This window comes from Aethina tumida, chromosome 2, assembly GCF_024364675.1.
Source record: "Aethina tumida isolate Nest 87 chromosome 2, icAetTumi1.1, whole genome shotgun sequence".
Classification (NCBI taxonomy): domain Eukaryota; kingdom Metazoa; phylum Arthropoda; class Insecta; order Coleoptera; family Nitidulidae; genus Aethina; species Aethina tumida.
In genome coordinates, this window is record NC_065436.1 from 22285223 (window position 1) to 22307115 (window position 21893).

The 21893-nt window shown below is 31.6% G+C and overlaps 1 protein-coding gene across 2 annotated transcripts in view; it reads right to left on the reverse strand.

Moving 5' to 3' along the window:
* The window catches only part of LOC109600805 (paired box protein Pax-5), a 94993-nt gene that overhangs the window by 63851 nt on the left and 9249 nt on the right, over positions 1–21893 (reverse strand). Inside the window, exons 2-3 of one of the 2 annotated variants that reach the window (XM_049963151.1) lie at positions 14932–15070; positions 13195–13230 (exon numbers count right to left, since the gene is read on the reverse strand). In XM_049963151.1, the coding sequence (XP_049819108.1) occupies positions 13195–13230; positions 14932–15046 (151 nt within the window). In that variant the 5' untranslated portion in view covers positions 15047–15070. The remainder of the gene's footprint in view (positions 1–13194; positions 13231–14931; positions 15071–21893) is intronic. The other variant, XM_049963150.1, reaches the window with a different exon arrangement.

The following is a 21893-nucleotide window of genomic DNA, read 5'->3' on the forward strand; positions in this document are numbered from 1 at the left end:
CAGAACAAAATTCTTCCATAAACAAATAAAAAATATCGGGAAGCCTCTGGAGTTAAATCAAACAATTGATTTATTCGTCATCCCATGTTAAATTGTCGGAAGGACAATGGTCAAATAGATTTTTGTGACCATATACGACTACCAAACTACGCATTCTTTATCATCTAAATTAGTCTCATTATGAAACTGTCAGCAGTTAATGTCGGACAAGATTAAATTTTGATGAATTATTAGAAAATGAGTCGATGACTTTTGTCCATACATCATACCCAAATCAACCATCTGGTGGACACCCTGTGTTATACGTGCCGCCAGGGGAATTCCTCAGCGACAACACATCCCTAAAAATTCCAGGTAAGCCCTGGCCTCGTTTCCCGGTTCACAATCAAATTTCTATCGCAATAAATTTAGCTATTACGCACTATATTCTGATTGAATTTTTTCCATGCACCGATATTATTATGCAAATTCTTCATTGTGCGCCTTAAAGAACGTGAACATGATGGCTCTAGGGTGGCTGCAAATACCAGGATATTTAATTACAAAATCTATTCCGTTCGCATGTAAAACGCGGCATAAATCCGCTATGCCTTTCTTTGGACGCGATCCTAAATAATATAATAAATTTAATCACATTAGCTTTTACAACGCTCTATATTTGTACAATTGCACGCGTAAGATTGTGTTTTCAGTTTCACTTTAACTGTTCCATCGGGTTTTGTTTTTGTGCCGTGGCTTGTTATAAAGTTGGTAATTTGACGGGTACGCGGTAACTACATTATGTTTACAACTAATGCCAGAGACGGACCGGAAAATTTACCATTATCGCCGTTCGGTTATGTGACGCGTGAGGATGCAAAAATAAATCGTGCCGGTCTTTTGGTGAGTGCACCAAATAAGGAAATGCACAGATCTAATTATAACCAGTGTCTCGAGTCTTACTTTATTATTTGACCGTGCATATTATTACCGGACCTATGTAGATTTAAGATTAGCCTCAACTGTAAATAGTTTCTTGTTTTTCTCAGTGGTAAACAGCATATTTACCAGTGTAATGATCGCCTTGCAATGTTACTGAAAACCGAAGTTAACTACAAATAACCAGTAAATTATTATCGCTGTCTATATGGATTTAATATATAGTTGTGGCATGTGATTATGCGCCACTTAAAATTATTATATGCGCTCGAATTGGAGCACTCGTTAAATACTGAAACTCTTACTTCTGGAGATATCAACAGTCGATGCGACGATGAACCTTGCTCTATAAATTATATTTGGTCATTAAGGGGTACATTTTTATAATAAATAGTCGGCAGATTTGAGCAAGAAATTGCAATATTATTGAAGTTTTAGAATATTTAAAGGTTTTCAGTCAATTTTTATTTATTTTGGATTAAAATGATCAAAAAAAAATAATCTCATTAAACAAATTATAATGCAAACAAAAACGTTTTTAATAAAAAATAAAAAGATATGTTTAAACTGTCCTCTTTTCATTTCTAAGATAATCTTGTGGAGCATAATGCACCATAAATCCACTCCTTCCTATCCATCTAAAGGGAGAAAGCATTGCTATTTCTAAGCAAACATAAAGGATTTTAGAACTTATTTTAGAGTCCTCACTTCCTATCCATATAAATTTCATCTAAACTCTGTTTAAAGGCAATCGAAAAATGAGCTGAAGCACCATGAAGCTGAAACCACATCTGTGTTGCCCATAATCCAAAATTCACTCATAGAGTTTATGTAAAAAGGACCTATCAATTATCTTGGTAAAACAACAAGACCTAGAATCCTGCTGCCTAAAATACCCACCTAAATACTAATACAACAATATGAAAAAACAGTCAAATTTTTTACAAAATATGATATAAAATAAGTTTTTACAAATATAAGAATAAATCCTTTCCTTCAAGTTTATTCTGATCCTTACTATAACCATTTTCCAACATTTTTTTAATAATCTGTTCAGTACATTTTTTGATGATTTTTGGTAGATTTAAAATACATTAACATTCCTTTAGATATAGAACATCATTAAATAAACCCCTTAATGCAGAACATAGTTTTGCATTGCAAGAGTAGATTATATCTATTTAATAACGCTGTTACTCTATTTGTTTATTTATATTTATTTGCGATTTAATCGTTAAATTCTAATCAGTTAAGATCATATCATGCGAACGTTTGCGCAATAATTTACGATTTTTACAAATACAAATGCACATAAATAACGTTTTTCAGTCGTGATTACATTCAGTTTTATCGGTATGTCATTTTGCAAGAGAACTGACAACATTATTTTAAAATCAAAATTAATATGTGCACAAGACGTAAATTGACTCGATTTGTATTAATAAACGATTTTATTACTGTCGAAAGTAATTTAGTCTGTGAATGTTAAGTACGCGAATCTTGATACCAAAAAAACTTGAACAAAAACGGATGTGTGCAATAGACTACATGATGACCTGAAATGCAGACATTGCAAGGTTCATTCAGTCCGTTTTATAAATGGAATATTGCAATACAATGTCTATTAAATTAAATTAACTTAATAATCCTCAAGTTACAAGCACTCAAGGACACTGGAAGCTAAAAAGCTCTCCTCAGTCGGTCGTTATGAAATGTGTATTACTGAAAATTATAATATATTCAAGTGTCATTACGTTGTAGTACTGTAACTAATTGGACAGAAATTTGTGTAGGCCAATTTTACAACAATTCTAGCATAAATCAATGTTTGAAAATTCCCTGCCTGTCTTGTCTTTACACAAACAAGAATTTCATTCATTGCATAACTCGAATAATAGACTGCATACCAGATTACCGCTGAACTACCGACATTTTGCCTTTTTATACGTTGAATATTTTAATGAATCTTTCAACGTACTTTCTATGTATTAGTATTTAGGACTCTGTTATTAACGACAATTTCTAACCGACCGGCCAATTCATTTTATTGTGTTTTTTCTTTTAGATAAATCACTCAAAAGTAAATAGAAAGCATGAATGGTGAATTTAGGGATATTCCAACTAACTAACAGTGAAATCAACCAATTTTCAATGGGATTCTGGCACACAGATACAATCATTTTAATGGTACCTATTACATCCACAAACGAGGTGTAAAAAAGCTACAGTTAACGTGAATGACTGCACATAAACATTGAGGCGATTTTTGCCCAGCTGCCGACGTGCATCGTTCGTCGGCGGATTAAATCAATGATCAACCGGCATTTAAATACAAGAACGCATCCGAATTAATTCGGTTGTCGTGACCTCGGAGGTGTGTCATCCCGTCCCCGGTTCACGGCTTTTGTTATTAATAATTCGCACAACACGAAGAACGTAACAGAGGCTCGCTCAGTTAGCCAATGGAATGTTGGATTTTTACGCAAACCGTTTTACCGTTCCGCAGAGGCCAATTGAGAGTGGCGCGCAAAAATAATCTACGTGGAGAAAAACGAGGATTTGTGGGTGTACCGCGGTCACAGTGGGATCGCAAGCCAACATCCGATAATCTACCTCATTATTTTATTGTGTTCATTTAATTATTTTAAAATATTGAAGACGAAGACATTTTCTTGATGTATTTTGATAAAAAGATGATGGTTGTGTCTGTTTGTCTGGAAGAAATCGGTTTAAATTAGTCGGAAGTTGTTACAGTAGGATCACGAGATTATGCTTCATTATCACACTAGTCTTCAAAATTTATAGGATTAAAAGACCTCACCATGTTAGAAATTTGTTTTTTGACTATTTTGGTTCTAAAGATAGAAAAGAAAGAATATGATTTTAATTGTTAAGAAATACTCATATTTGTTTAAATTAGTTGGAAGTAGTCATTGTAGAATCACAAGACTCAGCTTCTTTATCTCTTGCTCATTTAAAATAGTAAAAACAAAACCCTTCAAAATTTGAAAGTGTTTCTATTTTTTGGTCCTAAACATAAAAATATTATAGTTTTGATTGTTTGAAAGTAATAGATAAAAAAAATTAGTCAAGTAGTTATATTGGGATCATAAGATTCAGCTTCATTATCTCTCATTCATTTGACTGTTTTAATATAATGAAGATTAAACTTTTAAAAATGTAAAAATGTATATTTTGGTCCTAAACAAAAAAAATTATAATTTTTATTGTTTGAAAGTAACTAGTAAAAAATTAGTTGACAGTAGAGTCACAGTGGGATCACAAGATTCAGTTTCATTATCCCTTGTTCACTTGAGAATTTTAAAATAATGAAAACTAAATCTCTAAAATTTGAAAATGTTGCCATATTTTGGTCCTAAACAAAAATATGTTAAAATTCTAATTGTTTGGAAGTAATAGGTAAAAACTTAGTTGGAAGTAGGAGTCACAGTGGGATCACAAGATTCAGTTTCATTATCCCTTTTTCATTTGAGAATTTTAAAATAATGAAAGCTAAATCTCTAAAATTTGAAAATGTTGCCATATTTTGGTTCTAAACAAAAATATGTTAAAATTATAATTGTTTGGAAGTAATAGGTAAAAAATTAGTTGGAAGTAGAGTCACAGTGGGATCACAAGATTCAGTTTCATTATCCCTTGTTCATCTGAGAATTTTAAAATAAAGAAGACTAAACCCTTAAAAATTTGAAAATGGTGTTATATTTTAGTCCTAAACAAAAAAATATTATAATCTAAACACAGTGAGATCACAAAATTCAGTTTTCTTTTTTCTTGTTTATTTGACCATCTTAAAATAGTGGAAATATTTGAAGATATTTTGTCACAAATGAGTACAAAATTAGCTGCAAGTAGTTGCAGATTCAGCTCCTTATCTCTAGTTTATTAGACCATATAAGAGGGACAAAACCCTTCAAAATTTTGATATTTTTGTCAGAAGATACATCAGATGAGGAACTTATTTAATTACTGCGAAGGTTGCCAAATTTTGATCCTTATACTGAAATGGTTATAGGTTTGCATATTTGGAAATAATAGTTTCAAGGAGTTACAGTGGGGTCATAAGATTCTGCTACATTATCCCTTTTTCATTTGAACCATTTTAAAGTAATAAGACAATGTTTTCCAAAAGTGTAGATAATATTTCCGTAACTCACTGCCTAATGGAGAAACTTTAATAAATGTGGAGACGTTGACATACTTCTTGTTTGAAAATAATTTAGAAAAATAGGTGGTCATGGTCGAAGCTTCATTTTTTTTAGTGACTGATAGAAATTGATTGTTTTAGGATTGATGATCCCACAGTGCAGAGGAGCGTGTGCGTGATCCGCCCGTTTGGAAAATAGCAGCGGCGAGTGAGTCTAGTGACCCAGGCAGTTACCGCGTCGACCCGGACCGCCCCTTGTTATGCAACCGTTGCACTCTGTGTCAACATCGCACTACCTATCAATCAACATCGACGGGTTACAAGACGACGGGGGCGGCCAATCAAATACTTAATTACGCCGATTGCAATTAGATGCATTCAATGCGTTTTTCATTGTGTGCGATTCTATGCGTGTGTTGCAATTGTTATTGGGTACATTGCATTTTTCTGATGTGTTTCGCAAACGTTGCCAACCGTACGAGTAATTATCGTAAACTTGGTAAATTAAATTATTAATATGGATACGTAAAATGTTGACTACAAAGACATTTACTGAATTTTCTGCTCAAATGATTCAAGGCTTGGAAATTCACCATTTTTTACATTCAGATGCAATAACCATGCAACTGTATTTAAAAATCCTTCAATAATCATTAAAAAATTAGGTCAAAAACTTTGGCATATTTCTTCTCTCATTTAATTCGAAAGTTTGAACAATTTAACTGTCATCTAGCTCTTACACAAGGAGAAAAATACCAAAACCCGTCGTAACCATTTTTTTACGGCGTTTCGTGTTTGAAAAAGAAGAAAAAAAACAGATTCGATTCCTATTGTATCGTGGCCATCGAAAGTTTCTCAACGCAATTGGGTAATGTCAGTCTTACACCGATCCGGCAAATCTATAATTGAACTCGGATCGTGAAGAACGCAATGATATGTTGCGAATCGCAGATCGAGTCCGATAGTGCGGCGATGCCGACGAAAATCCGACGAATTTTAATTGAAAATTGTACCCATTGTTCGCCAGTTCCTCATTGTTTGTAATTGGTTTTGCATTTAAGGTACACGTCTCGACGCGAATTGCTTTCTAGTGAAACCGGAGTGATCGGAGACAACAGTTATTAGTTAATTTTATTGTGTTGCGATACTACTAAGGTTTTGTTGGTTTTTACAATTGTACTTTTCTAAATTATGAATTGTAATAGGCATTAAATTAGACTTTTTCAGTGCGAGAAAGTACAAGGCACATTGAACATTAACTTTAGACGCACCATACATGTATTAATTGTTGCTCATACGCCGACAAAAGCACAATTACATTAATTAACAATAAAACTAAACTGGAAATATGAAGTTTTTATCGAAGATTTATAATAAATAAGTGGAATAAACCCCGACAAAAAAATAGTAAGTAGCTGGCATAATTCTTGGAACCTTGTTGTCTAATTACATCCTTAATAACGTATTATCCGTGTTATTTTTTTCATTAAGTAAATAATGATGAAAATTTTAAGTAGTATATTTATAATCCAGGAGAATGACATAACCCTAATAATTGGTTGCGCTGACGAGCAACAGCGACTAATGATTCGGCAAACGTAAACTCAAAATATACATGTAGCAAAATTAACTCCCCGTTGTAAAACAACAAGCTTTCAATCATGTAAGTATATACACTTAATATTTGTTTTATAATACAAGACAAGGCGCATGTACAGCTTAATTACTTTCAGATAAAAATAATCAGTACAACGATTTTTAGTGGAGGTACAACATGCGAGACATTAATTACTTTATCAATTAAGGCGAGCAAACTGAAAATATGAATGTCAGGAGTTTTGCAATTGCACCTGAATGCGTTCTCGCCGCTTGTTAGGAACAAATAACTTGGACGCGAGCGTAGGTGGTAAAATCGTGATAATTTAATGTGTCTGCTAATAAACCGCTAAAACTTAAGTTTGTTAACTATTAATAAAAGCCGCCGACTGGATTGTAAAATTTTTCACCAGTTGTGGGTGCCACTAATGTATTCGTTTACCAATTTTCTTAATCAATTTCTCAACAGTCGAACAACACGAAGTTCCGTACCTTCAATATCCACCTGTCAGTTTGGCTTTTTTTTATCGGATTACAATTCAGATGCATAAATTACAAGATTTTTAATTTAGATAAATGTCCCTCGGTGATTCGTTTCGACACAATCGCGAAGCGTTGAGCAATCCACACCGTCTATTTATGTTCTTACGGATCAGCATCCTTATTGTTTTCAATTTCGTTCACTAAGCCTGACGGGTTGGCACGAGGATTTAGTCCGATCAGATATCTTCGACATTTTTGGACGTTCGAAAACCGAAAATATGTTAATCCACCTTTAATACGACACATTTATCCGAGCACCAAGCACGGCTAAAAGTTACACAGTTACCACTTGACCTTTCCGTCGGATGCGGCAATTTACGGTCCAACTAATGAAAGTCAATTCATTCTAAATGATTTATTATGAAATTGGGTTGCATCGATCCCGGTAATTTTATGTGTTTTCGTAATAAATTTACCTTAGCAAGTTAAAAAACCCGTAATATCTCAATTTATCTATTGGCCGTACCTACATCGAAGATGCCTTTAGTCGCCATAAATCCACGAGGAGCACATCAAATTCGCAATAATAGCGCATGCATGCACTGCAGTGAACCAGTAACACAGATTATTTTCTTTGATATAATTTCTGAAATTACTTGCCTGAGCGACTGCAATGCAGACACAATGATTATTGGGTACATATTGTGAGTGAGCTATGTGAGGAATTGTTGTGCATCACAGTAGATCAACACAACATTTCTATGCGGATCCTGCCCTTTCAGGAACACGTACATTGAAATATTTGATTCAGTGTATCAAGGTAACATTCCAGATGGAATTTAACTATTTATTAACACGAAACTATTTACGTTGCTTTTATCAAATCATCTAATTTATAAAGAAGTATAGTCGAGCTTATAAAACTCGAATTTTTGATCATTCGAAGCAATTTGGTTAGCAGTGGCGTTTAGGGTAAAAATTATGTGTGATTTTTACTTGATAACTCGAACTTCGATTACACGGATGTCTTGATAACTCGAACTAAATATTTGGATTAACCTTCGTTAAGTCGAATTTCTTCTAAGATGAATTCCTCAAGGTTTTTTCTTTGCGTAACGGCATTCCTTATCGACAACAATTTTAAGACAATTTGCTTTATGGTGTTAACATCCTAAATTTTAAATTGAAGTACATTTTATTAAAGGTTTTTCCAATTAAATGTTTTAAAGACAATCCCTGCTACTAGACTTCGTTTGAGAATGTCGATAAAACTATTCTGAAATGGTTTAAAAGTAGCTTTATTGAAAATAAAAATCATTTCGTCAAAAACAAATAACTGACTTTTTTAATTAAAATAAAATCTTTACATAGTCTTGATAAGTCGAATTTTTTTGTGGCAGACAATGGTTCGAGTTAGGGAAATTCGACTCTGATTAAATTAAAAATGAAATGCTCCAGAATACTCCTGCGAATAGAAAGCTCGCCATTAAAATAATGATCACCGCAATAAATTGATTTTATGGCAACAATAAAATTAAATCCGCGAGTTTATGTATTATTAAAATGTCCGATTCCATATTAGTAAACTTGACTAACTAATGGAATTAGTTCGGCAAATAATTAAGACATATTTTTGTCGCTAATTAATAAACGAGAAATATTGTAAAAATTTCATGAAAACCATGCATTTGTGTGTGTACGTGTGTGTAGGGAGTCCGGTTTGGTTCAATTGAGAAATCAATTTATGTGCGTCGTTAAAAAAAAGGAATAGGACTGCAATGGTTGGTCAACATTTATAAGCGACACCTTGTCTGCAACCCATTACACATTTGAACTGCTGCGGGAATATTAAATCCTGGTCACTCGCAGGAATTGTAAGTGCAGTTATTTGTCATATCATTCATTTTTATTGACACTCATTCTTTTTTTAGTAACACCCATTATGGTATAAACTAATCAATAAATCAAGTTTCCATATAAATAAATACGAATCTAATATTGCCAGTGTGGTATGTTGCGTTCGTTAATTAAGAAAAATAATAAAACACAAACTAAAGAGACAAGTTAATTATCTATTCTTAACAATTATGCCTACACTGAAATGCACATGCATTACAAATGAACTTGTATGGCTCGTATATCAAAAATGTTTGATTAAAACTTTGTTTTATATGGAATATAATATATTACGGTTTAAATGTATGCAGGTAATTGTTAACGATCAATAATTTTAGTCAATTTGCATAACGTGTGGTAAGTGTGTGCACACTTTTCAGCAGGACTTCGCTTGTTATTTGACACATTTATTTAATTATATTTCCAGCCAAACCCACTATTTATAATTACACAGATTGGTTCTGTAGCCATATCATATCTGATAATGACATATCGCCATAAATTTTGCTATAACACCTGTTTTCAGCCTTACGATTGGCCTAACACAGTCTAATATATTATCAGGCGTGCACCAAAGGAAAACAGGCAAACACAGGCTCAGCAGCGTAGGCGTGAATGCTAATTAAAGGAATGCATAACAGGACTGTTCGTATAAATCCAAAACTTTTATCCAGCGACAAAAAAGCACAAGCAAACCGTTTAAGGATGTTGTGGCGGAGATGTTGGAAATTGTAATGGGAAGAAACGGTTGAAATGAGTTCTAATTTCCGGAAGCAAACGGAGAAAAGGCGTTTGCCGTGTGTGGGCGTCGGTGCTAATTAAAGGAATGCATAACGAGAAAGTGGTGATTTTTTCGTTTTCGTTTTCAGCTCTCGAAAAAATGGAGAACGGGCGCAGGTATGTAAATGGCACGGTGATTTTTAATCTAATAAGTGTGGCGCCGTTTCGTGTCCGTTCATACTCCATTTCACATCGACAAATCATATTTGGTCTACCACGTGGTGATTTCGGTACGAAAAACAGGTGTATGTCGAACTAGTTTTGATTAATTGTTTGTTTTCGTTGCGGGAAAATCGAATCGGAATTCGGCATTCCGTAAGCGATAGGGACAGGTGTCAACAATAAACAAATTTCCTAAAAATAGTATGTGTTTTTACACTAATTAACTCCGTTGTTTAAAATGCGAATCTATTACGTACGACATAACGACAATTACTTCACATACAGGCATTTGTACATGCCTGGCCACGGTGACAGACTAGACAGACATAGACTCGATATTTATCTGCTCGTGGACAATGCATAATAATTTAGAGATACATACAAATTAAGTTAAGCCGTACGGTTTGAATTTGAAATAAGCTTTAAATTCTAACTAAAATAACAGCACAATTAATCTTACGAGATCAAAAATTGGTTCAAGCATTATAGTGATTGAATTTAGGTCCCGTTAAAGATCAATTATTTCAAATAGTTGTTGGGAAAATATTAATAATCCCACAATAAGTTATAAAAACGCGTGTGTGTGTGGTATTTTTAAAATGCGTGTCTTAAACTTAACAAATTGTTAGTGGAACGCATTTATTAATGTTATCTCAAAGAAATCTTGGACCAGCAATTAACAAATTTTGATATATATTTTTAGGAACGCCCCTAAATAAACTTAAAACGGCGGATTTCACAACATATAATAATCGTTTAAAATGCAATAAAACATTTTGAATCATATCAGATCTAACGTTAAGCTTTTAATCAATGAAGTGGAAGATTAATTTTCGATTATGGCCTAATTAATTATAATCCTGATAATTTAAATGAAGTAGAAACATGTCAATAATTTTTAATCGGGTGGCATTAGTTTGACACACCTAAAAAAATCGGTCGCCTGTTATTTTGATAATGCACAGTTCCACGACGCTCCACTTTTTGTGCCATTAGACCGACAATTTAGTGACATTATGACAAGGTCTGATAAATCAAATAATCAACGTCTTTCTGGAGGATAATCTTTATAATAAACGTCGGTTTCCTGAAGATCGTATTGTTTATTTTCACAATATTGGAAAAGGCTGATTTCAAAATTGATTCGAATTCTAAGAAGCAAATTGCTTTGCATAATTTTTCCAATATTAATATATTAATTTATTTTCATTTTTTTTTTCAAAATTAGTTAATATTGGTATTTATTTTTTTTTAAGTATATTTTTATTTTAAATTTAAACATTTTTTTTGACAGCTATATAACATTAAAAATTAATTCAATTTTATTTTATAAAAAATGAAACACAACAACTTTTGACTAAAATTTTACAAGGAAATTTTAAATTTTTCTAAATTTTTTATCAATTTTTATAGATTTTTTAATTTTGTAAAATTTCATGTACTAAATTTATCTTAATTCATAATTTTAATATTTTATTCAAAGTATCTAAAATTATGTTTATTACTATAAATTTAATTTTAGAATTTATTTACAAACTATTGATTTCAGTTATCATTATCATCAAAATGTTTTTTAAGATCTAATTTAACACATTTCTAAATATTTCACTGATAAAATCATTTTTCTAAAATTTTAAGATACCAAGAAAATGTATTTTGCTAAAATTTATTACGATTTTATAAAATATCTAAAATTATGTTTATAATTAATATTTTAATTTTTGCGTTTTTCTAGAAACTATTGATTTCAGTTATTATTGTGTATAAATATTTAACAGATAAAATTATTTTTCTAAATTTTTAAAAAAGGCCAATTTTATTTATATTTTATTATGATTTTTAGCATTTTAACAAATTGTCCAAATTTATATTTTTCATCATTTAATTAATTATTATAATTAGAAGGTTTTTTTATTAATTTTTAAATTATAATTTCTTTAAACTCAACTTAAAAATTATATGTTAATTATTTTGATTAAATCCGATAGGTTAATACCAAATCGTTGTTTGTGTGAAAACAGGGCAATTATTGATCGAAAATATATGATTATTAAAATTAAAGCGAATAGTTCCACGTGCATTGATCACAGTTAATGAACCGGTAGCACATTCAGCCGTACAAAACCGAATGACATTCTGGCACCGATTTAAAAACGCGTTTTCCAATAGAGTGTTCTCCGATTATCGATAATTGCGTGGCGTGCAATCGTATTAATAATTTTAATTCGAATTGTAAAGATAATGGTGCGGTCATTAAAACGCGGTTCGGATCTCATGCAAGGCACTTCAGTGTTCCAGAGTTTCGCAACCAGACCAACTGACTATCAAAGAAATATCAATTTATGCTAACTACATACTCATTTTCATTGCTGGCTACTTATGCATGGTGCAATATCTCGTACCAGGTTATTTGCGATTTTCTGTGTACCACTAATTTTGCAAATGCTGCGGAAAAATCCTCGATGCAATTACTCAATGCGAGCTCTAATGCCTATGTCACGAAACAATCAAATAATCAATTGATGGCATGTACAATTATAAGATCTTAATTTACAATACTAGCCGTTCTGATATTCAATATTGATTGGCTTCAACCGATATATATTTAATTGGACTATCTAAACACAAAGCCAGTAATACAACAATAATTTAAACTGGAGTCATTGTACGGATCATTTTGATTCCACGCTCATTCTAATCTGTTCATCTGTAATTAAATTTATTGATTATAATTATTTAAACTCATGGCGTTATGTCAAATTTGAAATACATATCACACAAACTGTATAGTTATCGCGATCGTTTGGCTTCACTAACAATATTGGTTTAATTTATCTCATTGTTTAAAGTTTACAAACATTTCATACTTTCCAATGAACGGCACGCGGGCTATTATGAAACGGCATTGTTTCTCATTGTAGAATTACGTTCGTAACTCAAAATTATAATGTCTGACTCATACTCCGTCTTACTTTTAAGTGAGCCATTTTAAACTAAGTAAAAGCTACTTTGTATTGAAAGCAAACACACAATTCCTTTCAAGGACTCTGCAATTTTGTAAAATATTTCAAATTATGATTCTATTCTTCTGAATAAACATTTCAATGCCTACGGTACCTCAATCATTATAAATTACACATTATCTATTAAAGGTTGATTTCGTATTACCACCAATTAATTTGTATTTAACTCACCGTCACTAGAAGATGATCCGTGAGATCCTCCATCTCCTGAAAATATTCTCAGTTATGTAATCATAAAACAAACGTTCTTTGTACCCATTAATTTTCTCAATAAACGTATCAGACTTCGCCATTAATTGTTTGACCTTTCAATCATTCATCTCCATCTCTGATAAGATTATACAAAAAATTAAAAGTTACAAAATTGCGATCATTTGAAATCGAAATTCATTTTAATCGTCCACAAAATGAGCCATTACACCTACAAAGATTTACGAGGAATTTCAAGGCATTACATCATTCCGACATGAAAATGAAACAAATTCTTAGATTAGAAATCTGGATTTTTGTGTGGTGCATGTTATGCAACACTTTATATGGTAGCATGTCCGTAAACACCTCAACTAGAATTTTCATCCTTAATTTGAAGAGAACTGTGCATCAGATAAACGAAGAGCACGAGCTTGAGTTTTACAACAACTAGCCATACACATCTCAAAGTCTTTCCATGCCAGCACTTCAAATTCCGAATGTATTGAAGTAAAAGTTTTTAAAATTGGTGGACATTAGTCTGGTTTTCTAATAAATTATCTTCTGGGTAATACAATCAATTTTGTTCGTGTTTTTACTGATTAAGTAAAAATATAAACTGGTCCAAAATTGATTTATTAATTAGTATTAAATAAGATCGTTCTTTAATGAAGAAGACTCAACATAATAATATTTAAAAGATAGAGACAGCTTCCTGGTTAACGATGTTTGAATATTCAGTGTGGAATGCCCCCTGGTCTTGTCTTTCGCCCATTGGACATGACCGCATCTTTGAGTTATTTTTTCGACAACATGCATCGTATGATATATTATTTATGGTTCAATGTTGGTTGCCAAGAAGTCGCTAACATACATCAAGCCCTCAAATAAACGTCTCACATCCACAAGCCAAAACTAAATCTACTCCTAACAACTAGCAAAATTTAATAGACAATAAAAAATAAAAAAGAAACCGGTTACCGAAACAATTTAATCAGGAATAAATCTTCGTATGACCATTGTCGTTTTGTTATTGCTGTGGTGACGCGAAGTGTCATTTTAAACCTGCTTGAAATTGTAATCCATTGCCGGCAATTTAAGAAATGGTCGGTCTTTTCGCTAAAGATCATATTGGCACCGATTTACAAGCGATTACGTTGCCGATCCGGTCGGTATATTATATCCGAGACGACCACAAACATATGCACTGTCGACCAGACGCTCGGGGCATGTTTGCTCACTGAAATTCACTGAAAAATCATCCGGACGATTGGGCCGACGTTTTTCGGATCATGTTCACCGTGAAATATAACACCCTGAATTAGGTAATAGATTTTAAAATTGTATGACCAAAAATAATTCGGGTCCTGTTGTTGTGGGTGGATTTAATGATACATGAGCCACAGTGGTTAATGGCATATTGTAAAATTGAATTTTTTAAAGTTATTACCGTACATGAGGACACAACAACGTGATCTCTTTAATGTAACGGATACTCTGTTAATAAATTGATGGTTAATCGAGTTAATCATTATTTTCCAGATTGCCGTTTGTTAAGATTGGGTAAATGAACTCCGACCGGCTTTTTGGTTGCCTCAATTTGTTATTATTAAATTGGATGAAGACATTTCAATGTCAACGTTTGATGTACTAATGTGGATGGTGTCATATCATTTTGGTTAAAAGAATGAATAACGTATATAAAATGTTTGTACTTACGTTTCTTCCTGTGGTCCTGGTCCTGTTGATGCATCGACCCGTCGTTAGGGTCTAACATCATGGAGTGTCCCAAGTGACCTACATGGCCACCCGGCTGACACTCCATTTTTATCATATTACTATCAATGATGGAATCGCACTGAAACAAAAATCACCGTTAATAAAAGAAATTTATGAACTTTTACAGCAAAGTATGTTGTATAAGTCAGGAGTGTAATTAGACAAGGGCCTGAAGGGTCGTACAGGTAGTGAAAGTATAATTTAGTGCGGTAGTAAAAAAGCAATATCTAACGATTAGCCCTTTCTCAGCTGTTACCGACACGCGTCAACATCAGATAAGAAGACGGCAGAAGGTTTCGGTTTTTAATCGTTTCAGCCCTTTTCCCGAACACCAGGCGTCTTGACGCGGGACGCCCAACGACAACGCCACATGTCGTCACTGCCACCACCCCACTACAATCTTAGCTGTAGGTAGAGTAATTAAGGGATGCTGCCGAGACTATTACATCCGTATTTGTTTAATGGTTTTTGCGGTTTTTCAATTTTTGTTACCTATGGGAAACTGCCAAATTTATTTTTTTGCATAGTCACCGCTTGAGAGGAAGTTGGTGGGTGTGTTATTAAGATGGATAACGGGTAATTACCGCCCAAAAGTCGGCTTGTACTAAAAACATTCTTGTCTCGATTGAATTGTTTGGTATCAGTAACTTCCAGGATGTTATGGTAACGATCTTCACCAGATTTTATCGGACGTTAAAGTCCCGCTATTCACCATAAAAATATGATAAACCTTTGCATTGTCCTCCATAAATCCTCAACATTAAAATCGCGCCATAAATGCTCATTACGATCGGCCGAAGTGTCCGGTCGTCTTGTACATCTAATTGAAAGACGTATTGGTTCACCATAAATAAGGCCATATGGTAAGCGCGGATCCTTACCATGATTTACTGGTGGCACATTCTCACTTTTCCAGGTTGTAGTCGGTCGCACTTATATTCCTTTGGTGACAGTTTCAGGCCGTAATGCGTCTTCGTGACGCGCCAACTTCGTACGACATCCACGTGATGTCCGAAAATTGGTTGCAAAAAGGCGTTAACGGAAGACGCGGGAACAGATGCGGTTTCTCGATACAGTTATGCGATATCGATTTATTGATTCTAAATAAACGGAAAAATGTTCTGCGGAATAGGAATTCCTGCTCATAAAAACTGCATAACACATCGGCTGAAAGTTGCTAGCTCCTAACTGTGTTATCAAGAAATAATCTCAAACAATAATAAAAATTATGGCTCTTTTAATTTATTTAATAATTTATTAGTTATTATTTTGTTTACATTTTTCTTATTCATTTGTTTTTTTTTTCTTCAAAAAATCCTTAAATTATAGTTTATTCTAGTAATTCAGTAATTATCGTAAGTATAAAGAAAACGACGATTTTAGATGAATTTTTCATACAATTTGCCAAAGTTAGAAGAAATTTGTCTCTTTTTTAATTAATTTGTTAATTTTATTGTAAATTTGTGTGAAAATTCTTCAATTTCTGAAAAATTTTAGTTATTTTCAAAAAAATCTATTTATTATTGTTAATTTTAGTTAGTTTTAGTTGAAATTTATCCATATTTATATTGCTTTAAGTAAAAATTTATAAATTATAGTGTAATTTTCAACTTGAGATTAAATTTGTCCCAATTTTATTTCAACTGAATTCATTTTTAATGAAAACTAAATTAAAATTACCTATCAAAATTTCATTGATTTAAATAAAAATTTTAACAGAATGTTAAAACATTAAAAATGTTTAATTTATGATATGATAAAATTTTTTCAATTTCTGAAGATGATTTTTTAGTTAAAAGCACAAATTATTAGTTTTATATGTCAATAATATTAAAAAAAAATTAAATAAATAACATATTTAAACCGTCCTCACAGAGTATTATAACTATATTTATAATTTACAGCATAAAACTGTAAATTTCTTATGTAGATGTAAATAGGATATTTTGAAATTATCCAGGAAAAATACAGAACAAAACTTGATTATCAAGAATTAATTTCTAATAATAATAAAAATTGTGACACTTTTAAGTTATTTAATAACTTCTTGTTTATTATATGTTTTCATTTTTTTACTCATTTACTTTATTTTATTTTCAAAAAATCTTTAAATTATTGATATTATTACACAGTGTATATTTCAATTTTTTCACATTACTCCAATAATTAATAATAAGTATCAAAAAATATCAACAACTATTTTCTTGTTTATGTTGGACCATTAATTTATTATAATGAAATACAGATTAAGAGAAGGTACCACGTCTTATTGACAAATACGTGCCCGTATCAAACATTTCGGTAGCTGATTCCTTAATGCCTAAATTTTATTCAAATTTCCACCCGATCACAGTTTTACTGTTAAGCCTCTCTTTTTTGACTCTATGAATATTAATGGCATTAATGCTGATGAAAGTGTGCCTTTTATTTTTTAAAACGAGTGGGAGACAGACATTAGTTGTATCCTAACTGTCCGTAGATAATTATAAGCAATTAATAAATTTCCCTATCTTGTTTCGCTGCGATTCAGATTAAAAATGCCAATCGCGGCTGTAGTATCTGTGTAGCTGGTACACTGATAAACAAGACAGATTGTCCAGATATATTAGAAAAGCATTCCACTCCCACGCAACTAGACTCCTATATACATATAATTCAATTAGGACTCCGTCATGATTGAAATGTAAACAAAACGTAAATAGTTAGTTGTTTTTGTTGGCTCCATTTTTATCATTTCCTAACAGTCGTGATTGATTCATTTGACTCGAACATTCTAACATGCGAAACGTTAATCGAAGATTTTTTTCATAAAACAGTATGCGTATGTGTTTCATAAAAACAGGTTTCGACTATATTAATTATCTCCAACAATAATTCACTGTTTGACAAGGATCGCGTGCTCTACGTAGGCATAATGAGCCGAGTTAAAAATATACACACACTTTTACATGACTAAATTTATTGATGGACCAGTTTTTCAACCATTGGAACTCGATATCAATCTTAATATTAATACATTACAATTTGGATGACGGACAGGTGCTCCGCCACATTGAAATCTTAATAATCGATCGCACCAGGTCGAAGGAAACGAGGAGCTTTCAATCATTTTCGTCTTTAATTGTGCCGAAATTACTACCATTTTTTATGCACAATGATGTTCTGGTAAGTGTGCACGAGTTTTGAGTAATTTTCCCAGAACGTCGAATGGAATGGTGCCGTCGTCGTCGGTGAATCAAAAGTGTTTCCCGTTAGTGTCTGTCGGTATGCATGATTACACTGTTTTATTGCATTCTCACACCTTCCAGATCCGATGTCTAATCAAACCGTGTCTTCGATTCATCCACCGCAATTCGCTTTTTCACGAGCCCACGAGTATTGGACCGCGAACTTCATTCATGGGATCTGTTCGGATTGTAGTAAGACAAAAACCGTTCAACGGTTTTGGTTTTGTTTCTACCACTGCGAGCGTTGGGTACACGTTAACAAAATAAAACTGTTGCGGGACGGAATCACATTGTAACTATCCAGTGATGTTTTTATCATGTCCGGTTGTGGCATTTCCATAAATTTAACGAGAGAAACTAAAAATCATCAAGGTCACTTTACTATTCGTAATATTAGAGAAAATGCCTTAAGAAATGTCTTTAAAAAGCGGCATTCTAGATTGACAAGTAACATAAAGATTTGCATCTAGGCATTCCATTTTCTGCGGCAACTGGTATGAAGTCGTAAGCGAGCACAGAAGGTTAAGCAGTATCATTACATCGGTCGATAATTGCATAATGGGATGCAGTAATTAATATCGCATTAAAATAGGCAACATCCAACATTTTGTCAGATTTCAATTAAGTCCAATGCTTTTTACATGGCTGATGCTACCGCAAATTGGACGTTTATTGCAAGTGATTACTTGATTCTCTTGGCGCATAGTTGTTTCATTCTGTTTTAGATGCATAAAGTCAACGAAGGAATCTGCCCGATTGACGCAAATTGTCTTTAAAGAGCGAGGCCCGTTTTACTTCTGTTAGTTGTGCCGACGATTGAATTTAGAGACAGTCCAAATTCGAAACGTTACACGCATTTTTTGAGCCGTATAAGTCCGATCAAAGGAAATGTAAAAGTACGCATGCAAATGCATAACAAAAACAATATGTATCTGAACGAGAATTATTGTAATTATCCGGAGCCGTTCTCTTCGGGAAATTAACATCTAGAAAGTGAACCACTTCTAAAAAAGTCGAGACAATTTAAATGTTTCGAGTAAATAAATAAAGAGATTGACTAGATATATGCATGTACGCTGAGAAGCTGTGGCGTGTAATAAATTATGTCAGAGTTCTCCTACACTGGAAGTACGCGAATAAATACACACAGAATGCGGTCACACACAGACAATACCAATGTATTTTGTCATAGTCAAACATTGAAATAGAAACATGACAACAAACCATTTTGAAATTACATTTTTACATAAAAAATTATTATCTTATTTATTAGAATTATAAAAATTTATTAGAATATTAATGGAAACATTTTCTTTAAAATTTTTTTTTTACTTATTCAAAGACAAATATTAATAAAAACAGTAATTTATAGATGTCTTATAACTATATATTAAATCGCACTAATGAATAAATTTTTTCATTTAATTTGTCAATTTAACTGAAAATATATTCTAAAATTATTCAAAATTTCAACGATTACCTGAATTTTTCATTTAAATATTCAATTTTCTTGTTGTTGTTGTTGTTGTTGTTAAATTGTTCAATTTTGAAATTTTAAAATTGTTAAAACATTCAATAAAATGTTTAATTTTTTTTTTTGAATTTCATACGAATATTCCAATTTCAGTCATCAATCTTTTATTATTTTCAGTAAAAATTTTAGTCGATTTTTTTGTAAAATTTGACAATATTTTTTTATTATTTTTTTAATTAATTCTCAATTTTATTAGAATTTTGTTCTAAAATTGTTTTATTTCTGAAATTTCAATAAAAAGCTGAATTTTTCATTAAAATTGTTAGTTGTGGCTGAAATGTATCGAAACATTGTCCAATTTCTGAAATCATCAAATTTTTAATAATTTCAATAAACAATTAGAAATCTTTAAAAATTTATCAATTTCGGAAAGTTATCAAAAATTGTTTCAATTAAATTGTCAATTTTATTGAAAATTTGTCTTAAAATTGTTAAAATTTTGATATTATAAAATTTTTATTAAAACTGTTAATTTTGCAAATTTGTTTAAAAATAGTTTATTTTTTGAAATCATCGACTTTTTATTGTTTTTAGTAAAAATTTGAAAATCTTTGATGAATTTTGTCTAAAAATTGTTAAAATTTTTAAATGTCAGATATTTTTAGAAAAATTGTAAATGTATTTTATATTGTTTTGTTAATTTTAGTTGAGATTTATCAAAAAATTGGCAAATTTCTGAAATCATTAAATTTTTATTGTTTTCAGTAAAAATTTAGAAGTCATAGTTGTTTTTTATAAAATTTGCCAACTTGAGAATAAATTTATTCCAAATTTTTTTCAACTGGAAATTTGTCCTAAAATTACTTAATTTATCGAAGTTATCAACATTTCATTGATTTAAATAAAAATGTTTCATTAAAATCGTTATTTTAATTGAAATTTGCTCAAAAATTGTGAAATTTCTGAACTCATCAAACTTTTTAAAATTTCAAATATTTATGATATATTAGTTAAAACTGATAAATTATTGATTTAGACCAGTTATTAATGAAAATGTCAATAATAATATAAAAATTGATAATTTATAAAATTCTTAAATCGTCCTCAGAGAGTTTTAAAATAAATGAATATAAAACTGTCAATTTCTTATGTGGATGCAAATAGTACATTAAGAAATTAACTAGAAATAATACAAAACAAAACTTGTTAATAATTATTATTTTATTTGTATAATTAGACACAAATAAGGGAATTTGCTTCCACCACAGATTAAAATCAATACAGACATCTCCGTTTTATTGGATTTAATTGAGAAATTTTAAAAGCATTTAATGGCATAAGGGCATAAGTAAAAAGAATGCGCGAATCAGGCAGTAAAACTATAAATTGAACCTCTTCAGTTATTAAAATTCGTAATAATAAGCCGTGGGGATTCTAAGTGCTTGTTAATAAATGAACTGAGTGCTTAAATATAGTATTTTCCGACTGGCAATGGTTCATTGCGGATACTGCTAGAAAATGAATGAAATTATAAAATGGAAGTAATTAGATATTGATTTAAGATATTTGCAAGTGGGACGCATGCCAGATAAAAGCATTGAGTACTTTTTTTTCTGCAGATTGCGGGTTCAAAGAACACTCTGTTATATGCGTGTAAAATCCTTGGCAATAATTTATCACTGTCAATAATAACAATAATACTCAAAGAGCCGTTAAATGTCAATAATTGATAAATTAGAACAGTGCGCTGGAAAAATATGTTGCATTAATTTAACTTATGCGAATTATGTAATTAAAATTTTTGCGCATGATTCACTATATCGCAAAGTCACTGTTTTCTAATTACGGTTTTTTTTTGCAAATTAAATAAAATTTTCTACTTATTTATATCTTGCTGTATTATTACGGAAACTGCTTTTAACTGTTGCTTCATTAAGCAAAAATAATTATACATATTTTCCAAACAAAAATTTTATGCTTTCTAGAAACCAACATTTTTACATAACAATCTAATGAAACTAAATTATTACGCAATCACTCCAGGATTTTGTTGGCTAATTATTTTTTGATAATAAATTACAACATTAAAAATTAAAAACTTATTAGCCAACTTTTGTATGGATTGTCCCCTGTTTGTGAGTGCTCATACAAACACGTTACAAAATTAACACCGACAACAAGAAATTAAGTCCATTATACGT